This window comes from Eretmochelys imbricata, chromosome 1, assembly GCF_965152235.1.
Source record: "Eretmochelys imbricata isolate rEreImb1 chromosome 1, rEreImb1.hap1, whole genome shotgun sequence".
Lineage (NCBI taxonomy): Eukaryota > Metazoa > Chordata > Testudines > Cheloniidae > Eretmochelys > Eretmochelys imbricata.
Window position 1 is genome coordinate 244,624,287 of NC_135572.1, and position 23,525 is coordinate 244,647,811.

Genomic DNA, 23,525 nt, shown 5'->3' on the forward strand with positions numbered 1-23,525 from the left:
GCTTGAGCCCAGAGCAGCTCCTTAACTTCTTGTTGCCCAGTGTTGGATTTGTATACCCCATCACAAAGCGGTATAACGAATCTTCAGCATTCACTGCCATAGGTACTGTAGTAATCATGGTATCTCACTATCCTTACAGTACTGAAAAGTCCCCTGTTCTCAGTAGTCATTTCATATCCCTGGTGGAAGCATAGCAGGAACTCCTCTGCACCCTGAAGTTATGTACCTGGGCACTATTAGTCCCTTTGACAATCTGTCTCCTGCAGCTCATTAGGGACCTCTCAGACTTTTCCTCAGGCGTGCAGCACACATGAAGAGTGGAAGCAGGAACAGATCCTGAGTCATGGTGACAGTGTTTGACACTTCCAGCTAATCTGTTGCAACCCTTTCAGTGATATACTGATTCTCTTTTTCTAGGTCTTTGCTACTCTTCTGCTCATGTGCAAAAGCCTTGGTACAGCTACACTAATAAGACCTAAAGCCGTACAACCTACTAAAGACATGGAGGTCCAGACAGTCAAGCCATAGAAAACTGTGAACTAGAGGTCAGTGAGAGACCAGGATTGCCAATAATCTAATTTTGGGAGACATTTCATCCCATAAAGAAAATTACATAAAGGATGGCATGAAGGTTCTTTACAATGTACAGGTAGCTAGCAAAGCTCATTTGCTTGCAGGGCGTAGCAGAGTGAGTGAGTCACATATTTCAATAAGGGAGTCTCTACAGTCCCAGTAACACTGTTTCTTCCCTCCATGACTCCAACTCTTCGAAGGGAGAAATCTCTTCAGACTGCAGCTCTCCTTACTGTGTAGCTCTCGTCAGAAAAGACGCTATCTCTCCTCTCTTCTAATTAAACAGGGAAGTTTATGAAAGCCAGCCCTTGTCAGCTCACGTCTGTGCTTTGCATGTCTGTCAGGGGCAGATTATAAGAACAGAATTTACACAGTACAGAGCCCTGTTTCTGTTACCTTCATACGCCTTCTCCCTAGTTCTGTTTCTCCTTTCTCCCTTTTAGTTTTGTTTTTCTTCCTCTTTCCTCCCCCTTTTGTTCTTTCCTTCTTGTGTTCCGATACTTTTTTAACATTGTATTTTATTTATTTATTTATTTTCTTTGATAATATCCTGGCTTTCACCTCATTCCATCTTCACCACACCAAAAACTTGCTTTGCTAAAGAGAAGAGGGTATCAGCAACTAAATTGAAACAACAGAGACTTGTCTTAAAATCCTGTAAGAGAACTGTTTGTTGCTGTTTTTAAATGGCCCATAGCTATTTTCATGGTCAGACTCTGCCTCTCCTTACCAAGGGCTTAGCCTCTCATACCTAGGCCAAAGGATGATAGGCTTAGCCTCACAAGTTCTCACTGCAGGAATTTTAGGCATATGTGAAACTCTGCAGCTTTGGTTTGCAGGGGTTCATGCAAACAAGTGTCCCATTTCATGTGGACTGCACACTTTCAAGTTTTGGTTTGTGTTCTGGGGATTTGAAACTTAGTCGGAAACATTTAGTTTCATCTGGGTTTGTAGGACAATTGCAACTTGGCTGGGGTTTGTTCAGGAGCGGGAACAAGTTTGACTAAATTTTTGACGAACCTGGGCTGAGTTTGAGAACTCTTAATAAAATTCATATAAAAAAAGCAACACTTACTGGTGAGTTTTGTAAGCCACATATTGCCCAGCTCTACTCAGGAGAGGAAGGATGATCTTGTGGTTAAAATTCATAGCTTCATAGATTTTAAGACCAGGAGAGACCATGATTATGTGCCCTGAGTCGGGAGAGATGAGCTGTGGTCCTGTCTTTGCTGCTGACTTGCTGTGTGAGTTTGGAAAAGTCCTTAAACCACTCTGTGCCTATTTCCCCATCTGAAAAATTGAGAAAATACTTTCCTAGCTCATAGGGGTGTTAAGAAACTTACTTCATTGTTGCTTGTGAGGTGCTCTGATACTATAAAGGTGAATACAATAGCAACAGCTATAAGTTAATAAAATAAGATTACTGCCCTCCTCCCTCCCCCCGAGCTACACCCATACAGCCAGTACCTGTGTATCATACAGGGGAAAGCAGCAGCTCAGGGTACTAGAGAGGAGAGACATTAAAATTTGTTCTTGTGACAAATGGACTCAGATCTGAATCTCAGATTCAAAGTCACATTTGGGGATGTTGAGAAAGCATTAGGGCAGAAGCAGGTGTAGTATTTTTTTCCATGCATAATGAGATAAGTGAAGGGATGGAACGTGCTCTCCTGTGGCAAGTAATGCATCAGTAGACAAGTGGAGTGTGCCCTCCCCCACCTCCTGAGCAGCCACTTGCCATGCTGCTTCCACTTTGGCCACATATACTCCCTCTGGGACACAGAAACCTGCCAGCAGCACTAGAGGCCCTCCTCTCACATTGTGAGGTCTTGTCTACACTACTGGCCGGATGGATGGGCAGTGATCGATCCAGTGGGGCTTGATTTATCATGTCTAGTATAGACATGATAAATCGGCAGCTGATCGTTTTACTGTCAACTCTGGTACTCCACCTCAACGAGAAGCGCAAGGGGAATCGAGGGGAGAGCGTCTCCCATCGACACACCTCAGTGAAGAGACTGTGGTAAGTAGATCTAAGTACGTTGACTTCAGCTATGCTATTCACGTAGCTGAAGTTGAGTAACTTAGATTAATCCTCCTCCCTGTAGTGTAGAACAGCCAGAGCATCTTGTCCTCTCTGTGCTCCTACTGAATCCATGATGGACAGAAGGGTGGAAAATAGCCTTAGTTTCACCTCAAGCTCAACTGTACTCTTTCCATTTCTCCTTAGATGCTATACTCAGCTAAGCAAGCAACTGTCTGGAGCATCAGAAGTTAATACAGATAGCATCAGATCATCCTTCCCTAACAACTGAAATGTGGCAGTGTAGAAATGGTTGCATTTATGAGGCAGCATAGCAAAGCCGTTTGGAGTGAGTCGCCACCACTGAGCTGCTGTTTCACACACTCCTGGCCATAAAGCAAGCCTGTAGTTGTACACCTTTTGTATGTGAACTGAAAGCAGACCCAGGAAAAGAAACCCCTGTGTGCTTTTGCTAAGCTATGGCTTGTTTTTGCATTTGCATATCACCATCATGTGACAAAGCACCAAATGGGTGATGTATAGTACAAAACACTGGCAAAATGAGAGAATATTTACCATGAAGGCTGCTTTCAATCTTTCTGACGGACTGACCCATCAATAGAAGAGCGTGCAGGATAATTGTTGGTTACACGAGTCATTGAGAGTCTGTCTCATAGTACATTTGGAAAAGATCAAATTTAATTAGTAGGATCTCATTTCTGAGCCAGAAATTGCACTCTTTCAATACACACACACAATATTGTGATTTGTAGACACTTATGGATTTGGCTCTGGGAGTCCTTTTTCGAAACCCTGCCTCACTGGCCAAAATAGCAGCTGTCACACCAACATGGTTGAGTGTTTAACACAAGTTCACTTAATGGAATTTGTTTTCAGTGCATCAAACAATTTTGTACTATCTCAGTGCAACTGTACCCATTAAATATCAATTGACATTAAAAAATTCCCCATTTAACATTTGAAACAGCATTTAGTGTCATTTACGATGTATGTTACTTTACAGTGAAAGCAGCTTTTGATTTATTCAAATAATCTCATCATCAAATTTTATGTTTTCAGTCTAGTTGCATTTTTTATGTACAACCATGTAAAATAATGATATCGGCAGAATGGAACATTCAAGAAATTTCTTTTTAAAAGCCTCCATTTTGGTGATTTAATTTTCTTTTGGTTTAGGGATCATATTTTTTAAAAATCCCAGATAATGTGAAAAAAATGATTGCTGTTCAATTAATCAGGGTTGACCATAGCCCCTTTACTTTCATCATATTAAAGGAGAAAAATTCAAGTGTGCTTCCGTTGGATTTCATCCTGTAGTTATTTCTAGGTTTCTATTGACAACTAAAAATTTATATCCTTATTACAGTGTTATTTGCAGAGGCTCTGCAGATAACATAGCCATTTACCCTCATTCTGATTTTGGAAACAAAATCCCTCTTGGCTACAGATGTTGTCATAAATATAAAGGGAAGGGTAACCACCTTTCTGTATACAGTGCTATAAAATCCCTCCTGGCCAGAGGCAAAATCCTTTCACCTGTAAAAGGTTAAGAAGCTAAGGTAACCTCACTGGCACCTGACCCAAAATGATCAATGAGGGGACAACATACTTTCAAATCTGGAGGGGGGGGAGGGAAGGCTTTTGTCTGTCCGTGTGATACCTTTGCCAGGAACATATCAAGGATGCAAGCCCTTCAACTCCTGTAAAGTTAGTAAGTAATCTAGCTAAAAAATGCATTAGGTTTTCTTTGTTTTGGCTTGTAAATTTGCTATGCTGGAAGAAATGTGTATTCCTGTTTATGTATCTTTTTGTAATTCAAGGTTTTGCCTAGAGGGATTCTCTATGTTTTGAATCTGACTGCCTGTAAGATTATTTTCCATTCTGATCTTACAGAGTTGTTCTCTTATCTTTTTTTGTTCTTCTAATAAAGTTCTGATTTTTAAGAATCTGATTGGGTTTTTTGGGTCTTGAAAATCCAAGGCTGGTTTGTGCTCATCTTCTTTATTCTCAAGCCTCCCCAGGAAAGGGGGTGTAAGGGCTTGGGGGGATATTTTGGAGAAATAGGAACTCCAAGTGGTCCTTTCCCTGTCCTTTGTCTAAATCACTTGGTGGTGGATGCATACTGTTCAAGGACAAGGCAAAGTTTGTGCCTTGGGAAAGTTTTTTACTTAAGCTGGTAAAAACAAGCTTGGGGGTCTTTCATGTGGGTCATCTGTACCCCAGAGTTAAGAGTGGGGAAGGAACCTTGACAGATGTGTTAGAACTTTGGCTGCATCCAGGAACCGTCAAGAGACATGGAGTACTTTTCACCATACTCATGTGTGCAAGAAGTCCATCATTGGCGTTAATTATTGTAGGTGGCATGCATTTCAGTCAGACACATTGCTTGACGTCTATGACTGCTCTCGGCTCTGAGGACACAGCTGTACAATTTTCAGCAGGATAGTCTCATCCAGCCATGCCTGGTCTTTAGGTGGCATGGAACACTATAGAAAGTTAAACATGAGGCTCTATCAAACAGCTTCTCCGCCTCAGCTTACCCATGACACCCTCCCATTCAGCTTAATCCTTGCTAAAGTTATAGCATTTATCTTCCTGTACTTGTGAAACTCTGTGGTCTCTGAGGACCTCTCTGATGGTTTCCAGGAAGTAGAACTGAAAACAGGGAATAGGCAAAGGCAGTAATAGAATTCAGCCTCTGTTACAACTTATGAACACTGCAGTGACAGTGGCCCACAGATGCGGAAGGAACAGTGGTGCTCCTGATGGCAATCTAGGAATATGGTGTGGAGTCATAAGAAGAGAAGGGTTCTATATGGCCACAGAGATCTAATGAAGCCACTGCCTCTAGATGATTATATTGGCTTGGACTAGTGACAATCAATCCTTCAAAAGTTTAGAGGCTTAGTTCACAGATACTTAGAAGTCTGGATGCTATTTGAACCACTTAGATCTGCAAACATCTCTGGACATTTCATGAACAGGCATAGATTCATAGAAGGTTAGGGTTGGAAGGGACCTCAGGAGGTCATCTAGTCCAACCCCCTGCTTGAAGCAGGAACAATCCCCAATTTTTGCTCCAGATCCCTAAATGGCCCCCTCAAGGATTGAACTCACAACCCTGGGTTTAGCAGGCCAATGCTCAAACCACTGAGCTATCCCTTCCATTTCTATCAGTCTTAGGGTTTTATATTGCCACTCATCACCATATTATATGAGCGCCTTCCACATAAAATCAATAGCAATAACAAAGTACCTAGAAGACTTCATGGAGTTTCTGGCTCTTCTCTTTTTATAGGGTCAGAACTCTGCTTTGGGTAGGGTTTTTTGGTGTGGATGGGAGTTAAGGAATAAAAGGGTGCTCAAACTGTGTCACTTGCAGTGGAAAGGGATCCCTCAAAAGGAAGGCTTTGCAAAGTTTCCCAAAGATAGGCAGACTCCAGATTCGCCTGATAGCTTCTGTACAATCATTCTATAGCTTGATTCCCTTGACAGAGAATATGTTGTCTCCAGCTCTCATATGCTTCATCCTGGGCCTTAGGATCTGCATTATCCAAAAAAGCAGAGTTGTTGGGGCAGTTCATAGATCAAAATCTGGTCTTTGGTGTAGCAGGGATTTCATCTATTGCTTTGAAAATTGGGACCAAGACTTAAACTGGCATCAGAAACCGACTGGGAGCCAGTGCAGGGACTTAAGCACAGGCAATAAAGACTCATATTAGTCTGAACCATGGAGAAGGTGTGCACTGTATTCTGTACCAGCTGGACCCTGTGCATCATATTCACATTCAGTTTTAGATACAGCGAGTTACAGTAATCAAGCTTGGAGATGACAAGTGGCCAGGTCCTCATCCAGGAGCAAAGGATGAAGTTCCCTAGCAAGATGGAGGTGAAAGAAGGCATTTTTGGAAACTTGTGCTATCTGGCAATTCAGGCTTAGTGACGAGTCAAACAGGAACCCGAGGCATTTGCCACTTTGATGGATGTCTTTGATGGAAGATAGTGACAAACTCTTGGCCAGCTCTTCAAAGTGTTTCTCATTTCCAGCCAGCAATGCTTAAATCTTGTCTGGGTTCAGCTTGAGCCAGTTGCTCTTCATCCAAAAGCTAATATCCTGTAGGCATTTCTGATCAGGACAAAGATATCATAACAGCAGACTCTCTTCAAGTGTTTTGGTACTTCCAGTTACAGCCCAGTAGAAAACCACAAAGCTCAGGAGGAAAAATAAACCACCTCTCTTCCTCACAATTCACCAAACATTTGGTACAAATTCATTGTGGGTGAATAAGAATTCACCTGACCTTTTACCTACTTTATCTAAACCAGTTCATCCATAGCTTGTTTTGGCACAGGTTACAAAGTGATGCACTTTAAGTCATGCTCCTGCCAGTGCTTTGAATACATTCCCCTCCATATTCATCATGTACAAAAATAAGCCCCAACTAAATAAAGAGCCCTTTTTAAATGTGTCACACTTCAGCCCTCCATCTTCCAGCCCTTTTCGAGGCATCAACAACAATAGTCAGAGAAGAGCAGCTCAGTCAAGGAGTTTTTGGAATATTTGTTAGCTTGAAGAGATAACATAGAAGCTCCCTAATTCCTTATTTGAGAGGAAAAATTGTGGACACTTCTTCTGGAATTGTAAGCTGGACTGACAGAGAGAAGTGAAGTGTGATTGCACATGCTGGAACAAGGACACACAAAGGAGCATGTAGTGGCATATGCAATTGCTTTATTGATGACAATCCAGAAGTGACCCAGTAATGTCAGCACTATTTCCAGGGAATAGTGACACCCAAGGGTCTAACCCTGAAAGTACCTTTCATCTGGAGATGGCATCAAGTTTCCAAGTTCTGTGTGGAAATTTGCACCCATGTGAGGATACAAAACTACTCAAGATAGATAAATCCAAAGCTAATTGCGAAGAGTTACAAGGATCTCACAAAACTGGGTGACTGGGCAACAAAATGGCTGATGAAATTCAATGTTAATAAATGCAAAGTAATGCACATTGGAAAACATAATCCCAACTATACATATAAAATAATGGGGACCAAATTAGCTGTTACCACTCAAGAAAGAGATCTTGGAGTCATTGTGGATAGTTCTCTGAAATCACCCACTCTATGTGCAGAGGCAGTCAAAAAAGTGAATAGAATTTTGGGAATCCTTAAGAAAGGGATAGATAAGAAGACAGAAAATATCTATATGAATCCATGGTATGCCCACATCTTGAATACTGAGTGCAGATATGGTCGCCCCATCTCAAAAAAGATATATTGGAATTGGAAAAGGTTCAGAAAAGGGCAACAAAATGATTAAGGGTATGGAACAGCTTAAGAAGGAGAGATTAATAAAACTGGAACTTTTCAGCTTGGAAAAGAGATGACTGAAGGGGGATATGGTAGAAGTCTATAAAATCATGACTGGTATGGAGAAACTAAATAAGGAAATGTTATTTACTCCGCAGAACACAAGAACTAGGGGTCATCAAATGAAATTAATAGGCAGCAGGTTTAAAGAAAACAAAAGGAAGTATTTCTTCATACAACACACAGTCAACCTGTGGAACTTTTTTTCAGAAGCTGTTGTGAAGGCCAAGACTATAAACAGGGTTCAAAAATTAACTAGATAAATTCATGGAAGATAGGTCCCTCAAGAACTATTAGCCAGGATGGGCAGGGATGGTGTCCCTAGCCTCTGTTTGCCAGAAGATGGAAATGGGTGACAGGGCATGGATCATTTGATGATTACCTGTTCTGTTCATTCCCCCTGGGGCACCTGGCATTGGCCACTGTTACAAGGCAGGATACTTGGCTAGATGGGCCTTTGCTCTGACCCAGTATGGCCTTTCTTATGTTCATATCTGAAATTCATGTCTGGTATCAATTAATTCTGAAGGCCTATGACCCGCGCTTCTGCTACTTACCTCTTCTCTCATCCCATTTTCTCAGCAGTCTCCCCTCTAACAAACACGGTAGGGAACTATCCCTCTCCAAGCTCTCTCAATAACCACCAAAAAAGCTCTTCTTCCCATCTTGGTAGATCAAAACCCTCTCAATACCAAACCACTACCTCAACCTGGTCCCAGCTCACTCCGCTCTCTAGCACTGCCAGCACTGTGCCAATTCCACCCCACTCTCAGCCTGGTCAACTGATAAACCCAGCCTCCTCCTACTTCTGGACCTAAAAATGGAGGCAGGATCCAGCAGCAAGGGAGGTGGGAATGTTGAGAGTGCTGGCTGAGGAGAGATGGAGCCAGTTAGACTATCCCAATTCAGCCCCATCTCTCAGCTGCCTATAAACACTTTTCTCACAGCATAGCATACCCGCTATTGATTTACTAGTAAGTATTTTAGGAACTCACCAGTTTCCAAAAAGTTAAACACCAGGGAATACGCCAGCATCATAAAGGTTAAAAGATTATCATCTACATTGTGTCCATACACACATACACACAAACGTGTGTGTGAATGTAAAAAGTCTACTACATCCACGTGAGGAAGCAGTGGGATGGAGAGGAAGGTGGCCTCGAGGGAACTTTTATTATAACTCCACTGGATGACAGAAACTGAACAAGAGCGGAGGGAAGCCAAACATATAAAATAAGCACTTATGTGAACAGAAGAAAGATTTTTATCTGCTTGGATATAAGCCCAGCAACATAAGCTAGACAAATGGAGCACAGGAAACATAAAACAGGATTTTATTGAAGGAAGATGTCAAGGCCCCTTTGTTGTTTACAGCAAAATACTATGAGTCACCATTTATCTCCTGGGATTTTAACTCATTAAGTCATTTACTGGAGGAGATGAGAGGGGAAAGCTTAGTTTGGGAAGGAGGGACAACCCCAACTTCGAAAGATGATCCACTTATATATAAGCCATGGCTTTTCACCTCAAGCAAACTATGCATTTCTGTTCCAACAGAGATAGGTGATTGTGAAAGTACCTCAGCTTTTTTTTTTTTTTTTAATTTTAGCATAGGGGATTTTACTGTACTTTCTTTTCTTCCTGGCTGGTTAAAATATTTACAGAATCAGAGGCGTTAGTGCAGATAAACCCTGTAGTTACCCAGTTCACCCTTCTGTCTGTATAGAATTGGGCTATACAGTGACATTTTAAATATGCCCAAGTGACAGAATCACTTGGGAAGTTTACAGAACCATCACACCTCCCCTTGTTGTTAAAAATTCACTGGTGAAGGATGCTGGATTTACTTCCCCAGAAACCTCTATTTGTCCACACAACAGGTACAACATGGCCTCTCTGCTGCCTTGCCTGTATATCTGAGCCCTCTCTTGGAAAGACTTACCCCCCCACAGTTAGAGGGGAGACTCAGTCCTTGTGTTTACTCTGATGAGACTAACAACTAGCATGTCAGATGATGGTGGCTTCAGTGATGTGGATCTCTGTCTGCTAAAGGACTAGACCGAGTGGAGGCAGATAAAGGTTATTCTCCCCCCACATCACTTTTTAATATACTGTATACAGGCAGTCTCTATTAATGCTTTGAAAAAGGATGAGCAAAACAGTAAAAAACAGACAAAGCTTACACCGATGAGGTACCAACATTAGGAACTCCAGCCCAGAAGATGCGTTCAGACTTCCAACCACTCCACTTCTCACACATAAATGGTCACCAGCTGCTGTGTAATTCTCGTGTGTCTTAACTTAACTTCACTCCATACACACTGAAGTCCCTTTGTTACAATGTGTGCTTGGGCTGTGACTCAAAAAGCACGCAGAGGTGCCTAACTCCATCTGTCACAAGTGCCTTTGCCACCTCTCACATTTAAAAAAAACTCTGCTTTTGAATGAGACAATGTAGTAAGGATTGTTTAAATTCTTGCCTCATTTATTGGATCATTAAGCCCAACTCATTCAGTACTGTGAGGGTCTCTTGCAATAACCTTTACCTTAATCCTTCTGCAGAAGGTCTCAAAATGTATAATTATTTCAGCATAACTACCACTTTGGCTATAATATCGTGATAACAAAGGATACCCCGTTGAGTATCTCTTTATAGGAAAAATCAGTCTCACCTTTCAGGGGAAAAAAAGATTTGTGGCCTTATCTGAATTTCTTTCTGAACAGCTTGAAAGAGGTAAAAAGGCCTCATACTGCAAGAGAATATACTGTATTCTTTATATATAATCCTACAGAACCTAGAAAATGATGAAAGTATTTCTCTTGTATCTCGTTTAACCATCAGATGCATCAGTCACCAGCTTTTGGACAGAGTTTCAATCATTTTAAATCTCTGTCTCTTTTTGGTCAATTTTTGTTCTTAAATTCAAACCCGGAAGAAAAACAGCTTTAATCATGCTTTTCTTTGCAAAGCAAATATTGTACGCAACTTAGGTGAGACATTGCATCTGGCATAATTTGCATGCTTAAAAAATAATTAAGTTCAACACATTGCTCATTTAACAGTTAGCGCTGTTCAAATAGCAAAACAAACAAATCACCAAACAGTTTTCTCTCACTCTTCAATGCTGATTTTTAGAGTTTTTTTTCCCACAAATAAAAGTGGCGAGTTTGGTTCACTATGCGTATTGGGTGAGATACAGTAGAACCTCCGAACTACGAGCATCTTGGGAATGGAGGCTGTTCATAACTCTGAACAAACCATTATGGTGGTTCTTTCAAAAGTTTACAACTGAACATTGACTTAATACAGCTTTGAAACTTTACTATGCAGAAGGAAAATGCTGCTTTTGCCCATCTTAATTTAAATGAAACAATCACAGTTTCCTTACCTTGTCAAATTTTTGTAAAACTTTCCCTTCTTTTTTTTAGTAGTTTATGTTTAACACAGTACTGTACTGTATTTGCTTTTTTGGGGGCGGGGGGAGGGGTGTGACGGTGGGGACGGGGGGTCTCTCTGCTTCTGCCTGATTGCGCACTTCCGGTTAACAATGAGGTGTGTGTTTGACCGGTCAGTTCATAGCTCTGGTGTTTTTAACTCTGAGGTTTTACTGTATCTGTTAGTATTGGTGAGCATTCAGAAAACTCCTGGTATTCAAGAAAATGTGTCCAAATACCAAGAGTTTTGTGAATTTTATCATGAGACTCTTATCTGAAAATTCCTAAGAACATTACTTTGTTATTCTACCAACTTTAGAGCTAGGTAGAATGTTGCTCTTTCCCCTGCCTTCCAGCATCCCTACCGCCTTAAAATAAATAAATAAAATAAAAGTAAAATAAAATGTTGGGATTTTTCAGGTTTTCACTGAAAACTTATAACCTGAAACTGTTTTACGGTTTCAAAAAACTAAAAAAAATTCCCCCCCCAAAAATTCCCAAAAATTCCCAGTTAGTTGAAAAGTAACTTACTGTCTAAAAATGCGTCAATGGAATATTTTCAACCAGCTCTCACTAGTCCCCTGCTTCAAATGTGTTAGTCATCAAGCAAAAGGTCTGAAATTATATGTTGGCCTTGATTTGAGAGCAATTAGACATGTATTTAAGTTTACCACTATTTACTCTTAACTTTAAGCATGCACTTAAGTGTGGTCCTAAATTGGGATGCTTTCCTAAACTGAGGCCTGTGAGACTTAGATGACCAACCACACAGCAAACTACTAGTGAATAGTCTCAGCCTGTAGCATATGATAAACTCAGAATCAGCAATATATTTGTTCAAACTATTCTGTGACTACTTACAAGAATGCATTCAAAGAAAATTAGAATCAGTTTGACAACAATTCTCGAGGGTAAATTCATATAAATTTTTACCCATAACAAATAGTTCAAACAAAACATGATAAACAAGTCTTAGAAAATAAAGCCCAGTCACATTGCAATCCCTACTCTCAAGTAACATGTTTTTATGATGTAATATAAACATAAAATAACTGCGAACATTAATGTGTCACTTTATGTAAAATAATTGTAAGTTATGAGTAACAGTATCATGCAAAAGATATAATGGCAAAATAATTTCCAACAGTAGCCAAAGTAAAAAAAATGGCTTCATAGGCAATATAAAACATTAACAGCAATATAAAACCTTTAGACATGGCGTCTCATGGGTTTAAAAGAACAGCTCCTCTAGCAATAGCCTTAAATGAAATATCCACAAATTCAAGACCTAATTTGTGTTGATGGCCTGTTGTCACTAAAATTCTAGCATGCAAAATTTGTTTAGCAGCATCATGATCTTTCATTAGAAACATAGCCCCTTGGTCAGTGCTTAATTTGTGCCACGGCTTGCCAGGGGTGAGCCCCGGCATCTCCAGGTTTGGCAGTTTATAGCCCTGGCACCTCTGGGCTTGCTACATGAACGTAAAAAAAATTGCTTGAGCTCTGGCACCTCTTTCATTACAAATTAAACACTGCCCTTGGTAGATCATTCTCAACTTAGCTGGATAAATAATCCAAGATGTACTATTTAACCAGTGAAATTCAGCACTATCTGGTAGGCTGAAGATCCTTAAAAATTATGGGATCTCAGGAGATTTTTCATGTTGTTAGTTCTCCTCTTAGGTTTTCGTTCCCCTGGACCATATGGCCTAGTTTCAGAAATGAAGCTGACATCACCATTAGTTTTTAGCTAACTTAATTTCAGGTTTCTGAGGCTCAAATGATTAAGATGGCAGATAAGCTACATGCCTATCAAATCCAATGGGTGTAGTAAGCAGATTTCAACACAAAGAAGCAGTTGCTTGGACTATGCTCACTCATCACTTTCCACCAATGTCTCTCACGCAAAATTAAAACATTACATATTCTATTAAATCCATCTTTGAACACAGTGCAGTCAAAGTGATAGAACAAGATGAATATTCTATGGGAACTTTTCGGGACTCAAATCTACCCTGATTTACACCACAAACATCCCCACTGGAATGAATGGAGTTTGCATGGGGTATAAGTTAGGCACTAGGTTTTGTTTTTATGGGAAGCAACAAAAAAGTAGTTGTATGAGAAAAGGAGTTAGAGAGCAAGTTTCCTTCGATATTGGATATTCAGTAAGACAGATCAATCCTACCAGGTGCTGAGTTCCTCCTTGAGGTGCTGACTGCTTCAACTCCTAATGGCAGGTTACAATGCTCAGCCCCTTTTTAAGAGCTGCTGAGCCCCTTTAGAGGACTGGCCCTCTAGCTAGGAAATCACAGACTATCTGTCAGCAAAATGAGGAGGAAAGGGTCCTCAGACACTTGCCCATAAAAAAAAAAGCATTAAATTATGCCAATGAAAAGTGGCATAAAAACCAAAAAAATAGAAAGCCCCTTCATGGACATTGTGAAACCCATCCTTCTGTCGCTGTTCCTTTAAACTTTCAAATAAAGTAGTAGTCAGAGGGTTGTGGGGTTTTTTTTTTCTTACCAGAAGGGTGGAGCAGCTGTCCCCTGACTTTAGCTAGTCTGGGACTCACAGAAAAAAAAAATCACAAACCCTTGGACCATGTTCAGTTGGACATCTCCAAGAGTGGGAGCTAATTCCACTCCCAAGTATATGAAAGAAAAAAAAAAAGGAACCAAACTCTTCAGTTAGTTCAGCCAGACCCAAAGGGAGACAGCCATATCAGAGGGCAGGTGAAGATCTCTGCCGTGTTCCCAGGCCTGCTTTTACTAATTGCAGAAGATAACCACAAGGAGAAAGATACCAGCCTACTCAAAGAACTGGGCACTTGCTGCTTATTTAGCTTAGGATGATATGGTGAAATAAATGCCAGATCAGTGGTGCATGTTTTAAATGCTCAGAATTGGTGGCCTGTCCCCGTTTTGGTACTGAAGAAATCGGTATGTTTGAAACGATTACTTTTGTTTGCACAATCTTGGCTGTATTACTGTAATGATAAGATCATGTTTAGTTTTATGAGGCATCTTAATTAACCTTTACATTGTCTTCTTATAAACAATTTTTTTTTAAAATCTGAGCAGCTTTACTACATTGGGGTGTCTTTATTCCAAATGAAGGCAACTCAGGGTACACACATCCACAGCTGTCCAAGTTTGTATATTTATGTGTTGTTACCCACAGGTGGGGAGTCCCACTGCTAAAACAGACTGAACCCATGCACTATTCCTGCAGTAAAAAGGAATGATAATGGGTGCCAGTGTAATCAAAGTTTAACAGCTTACAACTGCATTCGTTTTACGTTCTCTTCTTCAATACTACACCCATATAGCAAATAAACAATTCCAGGTGTTTAACATGGGTGGAACAAATCTCAGCAGAGATATGGGTTTGTAGATACTCCCTCTGCCAGTCAAAGCCTGCAGCAAATGCAGGAAGTATTCTCATGGAAAGGAAATACTAACTAAGCATATATTTCTAGCTGTTTAAAAAGTATGTTAGGATTTTGAAACAGGGATGGCTTCCTTCCAATTTAGCAGGGAACCAAAGAAAGTGCAGACGAGCTGGCAAATAGTGTGATCATTTACTCATGATTGTCACTGATATCCTGGACTCATGCTGACCCTTTTCCCCTACAGTGACCCAGAATATCTCCATGGTTCTGTTCACTCACAAACTTTGTCAGTCGTGTGTAGGAGGAAGACTAGAATTGTGATTGCACAAACCCCTCTCTGAAACCATCTCCTAAAAGCACCAACATTTTCTATTGAACTCTGCCACCACAACAACAGAAGCTGGGGAACCCATTACTCTTCTGCTATCACAGCTGAAAAATCCTGGTTCTCAGAGCTGTTCCACACAGTGAATCAGCTAATCAATCCAGACTGAAATCCCAGTATCAGAGACGTAAGTACTGACCACCAGTGACACAGAAGAGTAAGTTAAATTAACTTTAATATTTTGCATTAAGAACATCAAAAGAGTCAATGCCCCTCTATTCAGTTAAGGTATGAGAACTCATAATAGGTAAGTCTTGAAACTATTACAATATCTTCCAGCAAAACCATGGAAAAAGGAGATTTGCCATTCCCAATATTCTTAACGTCAAAAACAAAAAACAGAAAAAACAATATTTTGAAAACCATCTCCCCAGAATTACTTTATATACCACAAATTACTTTATATACACACACATAAGCCCAATTTTTAATGTATTTCTTTTCAGATCATTTTACAGATTATATTCTTAACTTTAATTCTGTCCCCTTGTGAGTACGTATTATGACATAGTCTTTTATTGCATAAACTCACAGTGATAACTTTTGTCACTTCCTGACTTTTGAGTGCTTCACTTTGTAACGTTAACACTCTTAATTCTGGTTTTTGATATGGCATTGCCTACATTTTGAAAAAACAGTAAAATGAAGAAATAAAGAATTTCCATCACGTTCAACAATATGCTCAGCCACAACAGAAAACTTTGTAATGTGCAATACATTTTATCCATGAAACAAAAGCCCTGGCTTTATTCCATTCACACTTCCTCATATTATCATACACAAGGAGGAGTGCTTGGAACCCTACCTCCTTCCTCTCACATTTTCCCTAAGAGTAGAAACACACAGCACTACTCACAACTTTCCTAAACTATGCAAAAATGGACAGAGCCAACAGAATGTTGATAGACTGTTATGAGCCAATGTGCATACACAAAATACTTTATTTAAATTTTTGACAAATTACAATCAGTGTTGACTACAACACCACAAGATATCTCTCTAACTCAAAAACAACTAGGAGTCTGGTGGCACCTTAAAGACTAACAGATTTATTTGGGCATAAACTTTCATGCGCTAGAACCTACTTAATTGGATGCATGGAGTGAAAATTATAGATGCAGGCATTATTAATAATTAGTATACAAATTACAGATGCAGGCATTATTATACTAGTATATTATTATTACTATAATAATGCCTGCATCTGTAATTTTCACTGCATGTATCCGAAGAAGTGGGTTCTAGCCCACGAAAGCTTATGCTCAAATAAATCTGTTAGTCATTAAGGTGCCACCGGACTCCTTGTTGTTTTTGTGGATACAGACTAACATGGCTACCCCCGATACTCTCTAAGTCAGGGACTCTTTACCACTGATGTGCAGAGCTCTTTAAAAGAAGTTATAATTTTTAGTGGAAAAAGTGAATTTCCCCCTTTCATCCTTGAAAAGCTTCAACTCTTTTGATGCAAACTTTTCCAGAAAAAAAAATCTCCTGGACTGACTAAAAACTTTTGTATTTCAGCTAGATAGATAAAAAAATGGCAAAGTTACATGTAAACAAAAATGACCCCTTTCACTGGAAATGTTTGTACAACCTTATGTATAGGCATCATTATGAGCTCTACATACAATTTAAACCACACTGCTAGGGCCATGTATGTTGGTGACTAGTTCACAGTTAGCTTGAAATAACATCTATGAAGATACATTGAAACCATCTATTATGAGTTTTATTCTCCTTTTACATCAATTTAAAAACACTTTTCTCTTTCAAAACAACGCACTAAACCTATCTATGAGAAAGCAAAGCCATAAAAGTATCCCTTTGAGACCAGCCTTGAGTTAGCAGATGTTCTTTAGCACAAAGAACACTGTAACCATACAACCATCTGCTTCTTAAGTAAAAGAAAAGTTACCACTCATTATATTTGTCTGCATGACAGCATTCTTGGAGCTATAATAAGCAATCATTATATACCATAGAAAATCATTTGACTTACCACAGATTTTAGGTTTCCAGGAGGCAACCTACAAGTAAATTTTAACTAGACTACAGTGTGAAATTTTCTTTGGGCCTAAGACACACGCATTATTTGACAATCACAACTGAGACAATCTGTGTGCCAAACCTGGAATTAATGGCACAAAAAGCAGGAACTATTAGAAATAAAGATGTCAACATGGGATTTTGAAGGTGTCTTTGTCAAAATGTCTTGGGTTTTTTGGGACCTCTTTATAGTTAGTATTTTATTTTTGTTACTGTTTCTTTGTAATATTGTATCAATTTCTTTTCCAATTCCAACTTAGCTTTCAAGAAGATATAAAGTTGGGTTTTCCCCCATTGGAAAAGTTTTATTTGAAAAGAGAAGAATGCAGTACCTGTAAAGGTTTGTTCTTGAATCAATGAATGTTCTGTTCAAAACTCTTTAAATTAAAAAAGTGAATGTAGTGTTGGTGAAATTGTCACACTTTGAGCTCCAGAAATTAAAGCCTCCATTCAAAGTCCAGTGAAGTCACTGGAAAGTCTTCCACTGACTTCAAAGAGGTCCTTAGTCCTCCACTCCTGGAACAGTATAGACAAGAGTAATACAAGTTATTTTATGCTGCTGTGGAATACTCAATTATTTGCCTCAAACCAGACTTCAAAGGACTATCTCGAGGGGGTGAAGGAGGCCATTCAGTCCTTCAATTCTCTGCTGTCCCAGAGTCCCAGTAAGACTGCTGGTTAATTCCAACTATATTGATATTTTTATATGGAAGCAGACCAAAAGCACCAATTCATTACACAGAGGCCAGTCAGTTAGTTGGTAATTACTTTCAGTTGCTGTCAACATATGCTGGACTCAAACCCTTCATCTAAAGGTGAAATGTTATATATCCTGTTATCAATCCATAGATACAGCCATGCAGTACTCCTAGGGGAACTCTGCACCATGGCACACACACAGAATTCATGTCCAGAGCAGATTTTTTTTTTCTCTGCAGAAAAATCTCTTCCGGAGAGGTGCTGCAGTTATGCCTTTCACCAACCAGAAGCTGCTGTGGTACCAAAACAGAGAGCGGCTACTCCTGGGCAGGAGCAGCCCCAGCTGCAGATAAGGAAGAGAAGAGGCTGTGCTCCTCACAGCTGCTCGTGGTTCCAGGTCAGAAGGCATGGGATATGGGTGAACGGACAGCATGGGACTGCTGGGGGGGCCATGGACTGGGGTTCAGAAGGTAGTGGGGAGACAGACCGAGGTGGGGGCTGAATGGGAGTGGGGTGAAGGGACACAGGGACAGGGGGTGGCTGAGTGGGGGTGCAGGATCACATGGGGAGGAGGGGGTGCATGGACACAAGGGAACAGGAAATGCAGGGATACAGGGGGAAGGAGATGGCTGAATGGGGGATCAGGGACACATGGGGGCAGATGCAGATGTGCCTGACTGAATGAGAGAGGCTATGGGTCAGCCAGGGTCTGCATGGGGGAGCCTCCCTAACAATCCCTTCCCCCCCACCCCAAACCCTGTTCCATACTTCTCCCCCATCCACACTCAACAACCCTCTAAGTTCACAGCCAGGCTCCTTCCCATCAGTTACTTCCCTCTCCCACAGCTCCTCCTTTATCTGACTCCCCCATGCCTTTGCACTGCTTCTGAAGGGTGTGGGAAATACATTTCTATATTGTAGTTTAAATGAATTATTACTCAAGGTTCTGTATTAATATGGCTAGTAAGGAATCTGTTTGTCAACAAACATTTCCTGGATCTTTTTTGTTGTCTGTATTGTTACAGACATATTTGCTGACAGGTATTTTGTAATAAATTACCAAAATAACTGAAACTGATGTGATTATATTGTGTTATTTTGACAAATAAATATGCAGAATTTTAAAATATTGTGCACATAATTTTTTGGCATAGAACTCCCCCAGGAGCAATACAGCCAGTTTTCCCATCTCTTTCTTCAAACCTGAAAGAAAGAAAGCCCAGACAGAAATAAAGCTCAGAGAGATAGAGGGAGGCACTTAATTTTTTTTACATTTCTATGTTAGTGTATTGCATTCTTTCAAGTTATAACTTTGAGACATAGGTGAACTAAGTGCCCAGTCATATTTTGGCTACCAAAAGACAGGATCAAACAGAATTAGTACACAAAGAATATTCCTCACTGTTGCAGGATGAAATGGGCCTTTTAAAGACAGAATGGCTCCAGCTCACCTGTACCTCATTAACAACCCTGAGGGGCCTGGTGGAGGACAGGTGTCCCCTATAAGTACAGCAGGAAGATACAGGAGTAAGAGGGCAGCTCAGGAAGCTGTGGTAAAGACTACAGGCTGAGGAAAGACTCCAGCTAGGTAAAGCTGGGACCCAGATCTAGGAAGGAGTGCTGGATGACTCCCTATTGAAGGGGAGATAGACACTGATTGTCCAGCTCCAAGAAGAAGGGCTGCAGATTCCCTATCTAAGGGAGAGAGAGACACTGAACTGTGGATGGGGCTTGGTGTACCCATTGGACAGAATAAATTGGACCCCAGAAGGGATTTAAATTACCTTTGGACTGGAGGTGTGGATATTGTTTAAAAAATCCCTGACGTGGGGAAACAGAGGCAGAGTAACCTCTGGCCATGATGGGAGACTCAGAAGGTGGACGACCCTTTTGCATTCACAGTAAATGTCTTTGTTTTGGTTGATGTTTACTCTTAGTAAAACAGGAGTCTGAGAAGATTGATAACCCATTAATTAAGTAATAATATAATTATCCCTCTATTTTCCAAGGCAATAATCCAAACTGAGTGGATAATAATGAGAAACAGATTCACAATGAGGTAATCTGATTACTGCCTCAAAACAACAGTGGGCTAATGGCATTATTGCTAATATAATTAGAGATCAACCATAACCAAATCCAAATTGCTTGGATTTAAGAGGTGATGGTGGTTGAGAGGTTCATATTCAAATGCTTTGATCTGGGTCTGAATTTGCCCCTAAAATTTTGGTTCTGGGTCACATCCGAATCAGGAAGAGGGTTACTTCAAGGGTCCCCAATTCAGATGAATTGGATGTCTTATAAGACTGGCTCATTAGATTTTGGCACCATCAAATCCAAGCCTGAATTTGAGCCGTAATTTTGATTAGACCTTGAATGTGAATTTCAGCGTAAACCTAACCTGGATCTAGAGTCCAATACTGTCTTTTTGGTACAACTCTTATACTGGCCCTAATCCAACAAAGCTATTAAGCACATGCATAATTTTAAGGGATTAGTCCTATGCTTAAGGTTAGGTACATGCTTAAGTTCAATGCTGGATTGGGGTCATTAATATCAATTTAATTAAAGCAAAATTAATGCAGGTTCTATGGCTCAGGCTGCCTCTGCCTCTTACAGAGAGGATACTTAAAAGTTGGCTAAAAATTAGCACACTTGGCAGCCTTTGATTGGCTGTGTGAGAGTGTTTGTGGGAGGGAGAAAGTGAGTGAGTGGGAAAGGTGTGCTTAGTGTTTAAATAGTTTGGGGACATTACAGAAAAACGACTCTGCTTGATTTATTCCTTCCTGAGAATACTGGAAGTAAAATATGATGAGTGTAGATCAATACTAAGTGACAGTGAAAAATATATTTCCCTTGACAAAATATGAAACAATCTATCATGTATTTCATCCCAAATTTAAAGAGGTGAATTAAACAGCAAGCTAATGATTTTGAAAAGTAAAGAATTGAGGGCCAACTTCCCTGCTGCTAGAGAATTTAGCCAACAGTCTTAAAAAAAATTCCTACTGATTCTGTTCCACAAGGCTATGTTATACTTTGGTAACACTTTAGATACACTGCTCTTTACTTCCACAACAGAAATTTCCTTAATATAAAAACTGGAGGCAGAGAGTGAAATTCTAACCCTGCTGAAGTCAATGGCATTACAGTAGAACCTCAGAGTTACAAAGAACCTCATAACTCTGAACAAAACATTATGGTTGTTATTTCAAAAGTTTACAACTGAACGTGGATTTAATACAGCTTTGAAACTTTACTATGCAGAAGAAAAATGCTGCTTTCCCTTTATTTTTTTAGTAGTTTACATTTAACACAGTACTGTACTGTACTAGCTTTTTCTTTTGCGGGGGTGGGGGTGGGTGTCTCTGCTGCTGCCTGATTGCATACTTCCAGTTCCAAATGAGGTGTGTGGGGTTGACTATTCAGGTTGTAACTCTGGTGTTTGTAACTCTGAGGTTCTATTATATTTCCTTTGGCTTCATTGTGGCAGGATTGTACCCCAAATTCCTCTTTTACTCATATAGTCCTGTGCCTCTAACTAGAGGGTACATGCAAGAGAATGGTGACACTCTCCTCTTTTCATGACCCAGAGTCACTGTCTAGTTGAACAATGTTACAAGCCAGAAAATTCTATAAAGTTTCAGCAACTTATTTGATTACATGAAATAAAGTTCAGGATAGATAGCAAGCCACAAAAGTACATTCAGCCTTCAGGAGGACTTTTCTTTCTTTGTTTTAAGAATACAATAATCTTGCACTGTAGCAAAGTTTATAAACATTCATAATATTCCACTACAATGAAACCTGTTCATATAGCTTACCTCCAAGCAACAGTTCCAATCTCGGGGTATGTCTACACTGCAATTAGACATCCGTGTCTGGCCTGTGCCAGCTGAGTTGGGTTCACACGGCTCAGGTTAAGGGGCTGTTTAATTGCAGTGTAGACTTCTGGGCTTGGGCTGGAGCCCAAGGTAGGAGGGTCCCAGAGGTCACACTGCCCAGATGTCTACCCTGCAATTAAACAGCTCTGCAGCCTGAGACCTGGGAACCCGAGTCAGCTGGCATCGGTCAGCCCCAGGTTTTTCTTTGCAGTGTAGAAGTACCCCATTGGCTACAACATTTCTTCCAAATATTCAATTCCACTGTGGAAAGCAATGATCTGTAGAAACATGTTTCTAGCCACATGCTGACCCAGCCAACTGCTGCAATCGTGTGGTACAATTGCCACCTGTGAAAGCAGCAAAGATGCTCCATACAAGTAGGAAACTGATCAGCAGGTTGCTAGACAAAGGGTAGATAAAACCTCCAAATGCAAAGTGCTGAGTGAAAGGTGGATAAAAGTCCTGTGTGAAAATGACACACATAAGAGTAGCAGGAATATAAAGAGAATAATTTTCTGGAGGCAGCAGGGTCTATCAGGGCTCACTCAGCTTCTTTCTACTCTTAGAGGCAGTTGCTATGGACCACTCTGCTTCTTGCACCCTGCAGGAGCTAACCAAGCATCCCCTCTTCCCAACACAGCTCCAGGAGACAGCACAGCTCACTCCATTGGTCTTGCCTCCCAGAGACTCATACTACTAAATAAGCCTCAAACCACCAAGAAAGTTTAAAAGATGTTGGATGGGGCAAGGATGCCCTGAGGCCCTCACTTCATATGCTTGTTACAATACCTTTTTAATCAGTAAGAGTTTGATTTTTGATGCAGAGACAATTACAGTTGACAGAAGAACAAGACATTGTAGAAATCAGTGGCAAGCATGAAGCTTCCCAGCTATCAATCTGGTGTATGGTCACAACCACTTGGAACTTAATGATAATGGAAGGGAGAATTCAGAACCTTGTAAAGTCTTTTTTGAAATCTGAATCCCATCTGCTGATTTTTAATAAGAATTGTCCAAGATTTCTTTCTTTTGAATCAGCCACATTGAGAAAGCAAAAATTTAGATACAGGTTTCTGAACTGAAGTGAGGAAAAAGTCTGGACCCAGATGGTGTCCAAGTAGAATTTGTAAAGTTGTTTAATACTAAATGAATTCTTTTTATGCTGAAGTTTCATGCAGAGGCACTGGAGAAGTAAATTGCATATGTCCTACAGAGAAGCTAGAATTTCAATTCTTCTCTAACAAGGGTAAAATCCATAGAATCTTAAATCTTATCAATCTACTTCTTTATTCAGTAATGACTTTAAATTATAGCTTAAAGTACTGGTGAAGAGACTAGAAGTATTACTTCCAAATTTAATGCATGGAAATCAGTCTCAGGAGGTTAATGCAAGGGATATACCTGGTTTTTTTTCATCTTTTAATGTGTAACTAAAGGTTAAATTAATAAGGCATGCACTGTGTGACAGTTTCATTTCATGCAGGAAATCATTTGATCATACTGAATTGGGGAGGAAACGAGGAGTTTGTTTCCCAGGGGGCCCAGTCCCCCACCCTCCAGCCCCTGATTGGAACTGTAAATTTGGCCTAGCTATTCCTCTGTCATGACAGGGGGGCAGACAAGCAAATTTCAAGTGGTGTTGCAACTCTCTGCTCTAGGTCACAACACCACTTACTCACATTTGGCCCAGCTC

General features: G+C 40.3%; 1 protein-coding gene across 1 annotated transcript in view; it reads right to left on the reverse strand.

Annotated features, from left to right (window-relative positions):
- PIK3C2G (phosphatidylinositol-4-phosphate 3-kinase catalytic subunit type 2 gamma) overlaps nucleotides 1-23,525 on the reverse strand; it is a 289,894-nt gene that overhangs the window by 142,690 nt on the left and 123,679 nt on the right. The window contains exon 18 of the mRNA XM_077831041.1: nucleotides 16,780-16,797. Coding sequence (XP_077687167.1) covers nucleotides 16,780-16,797 — 18 coding nt within the window. The remainder of the gene's footprint in view (nucleotides 1-16,779; nucleotides 16,798-23,525) is intronic.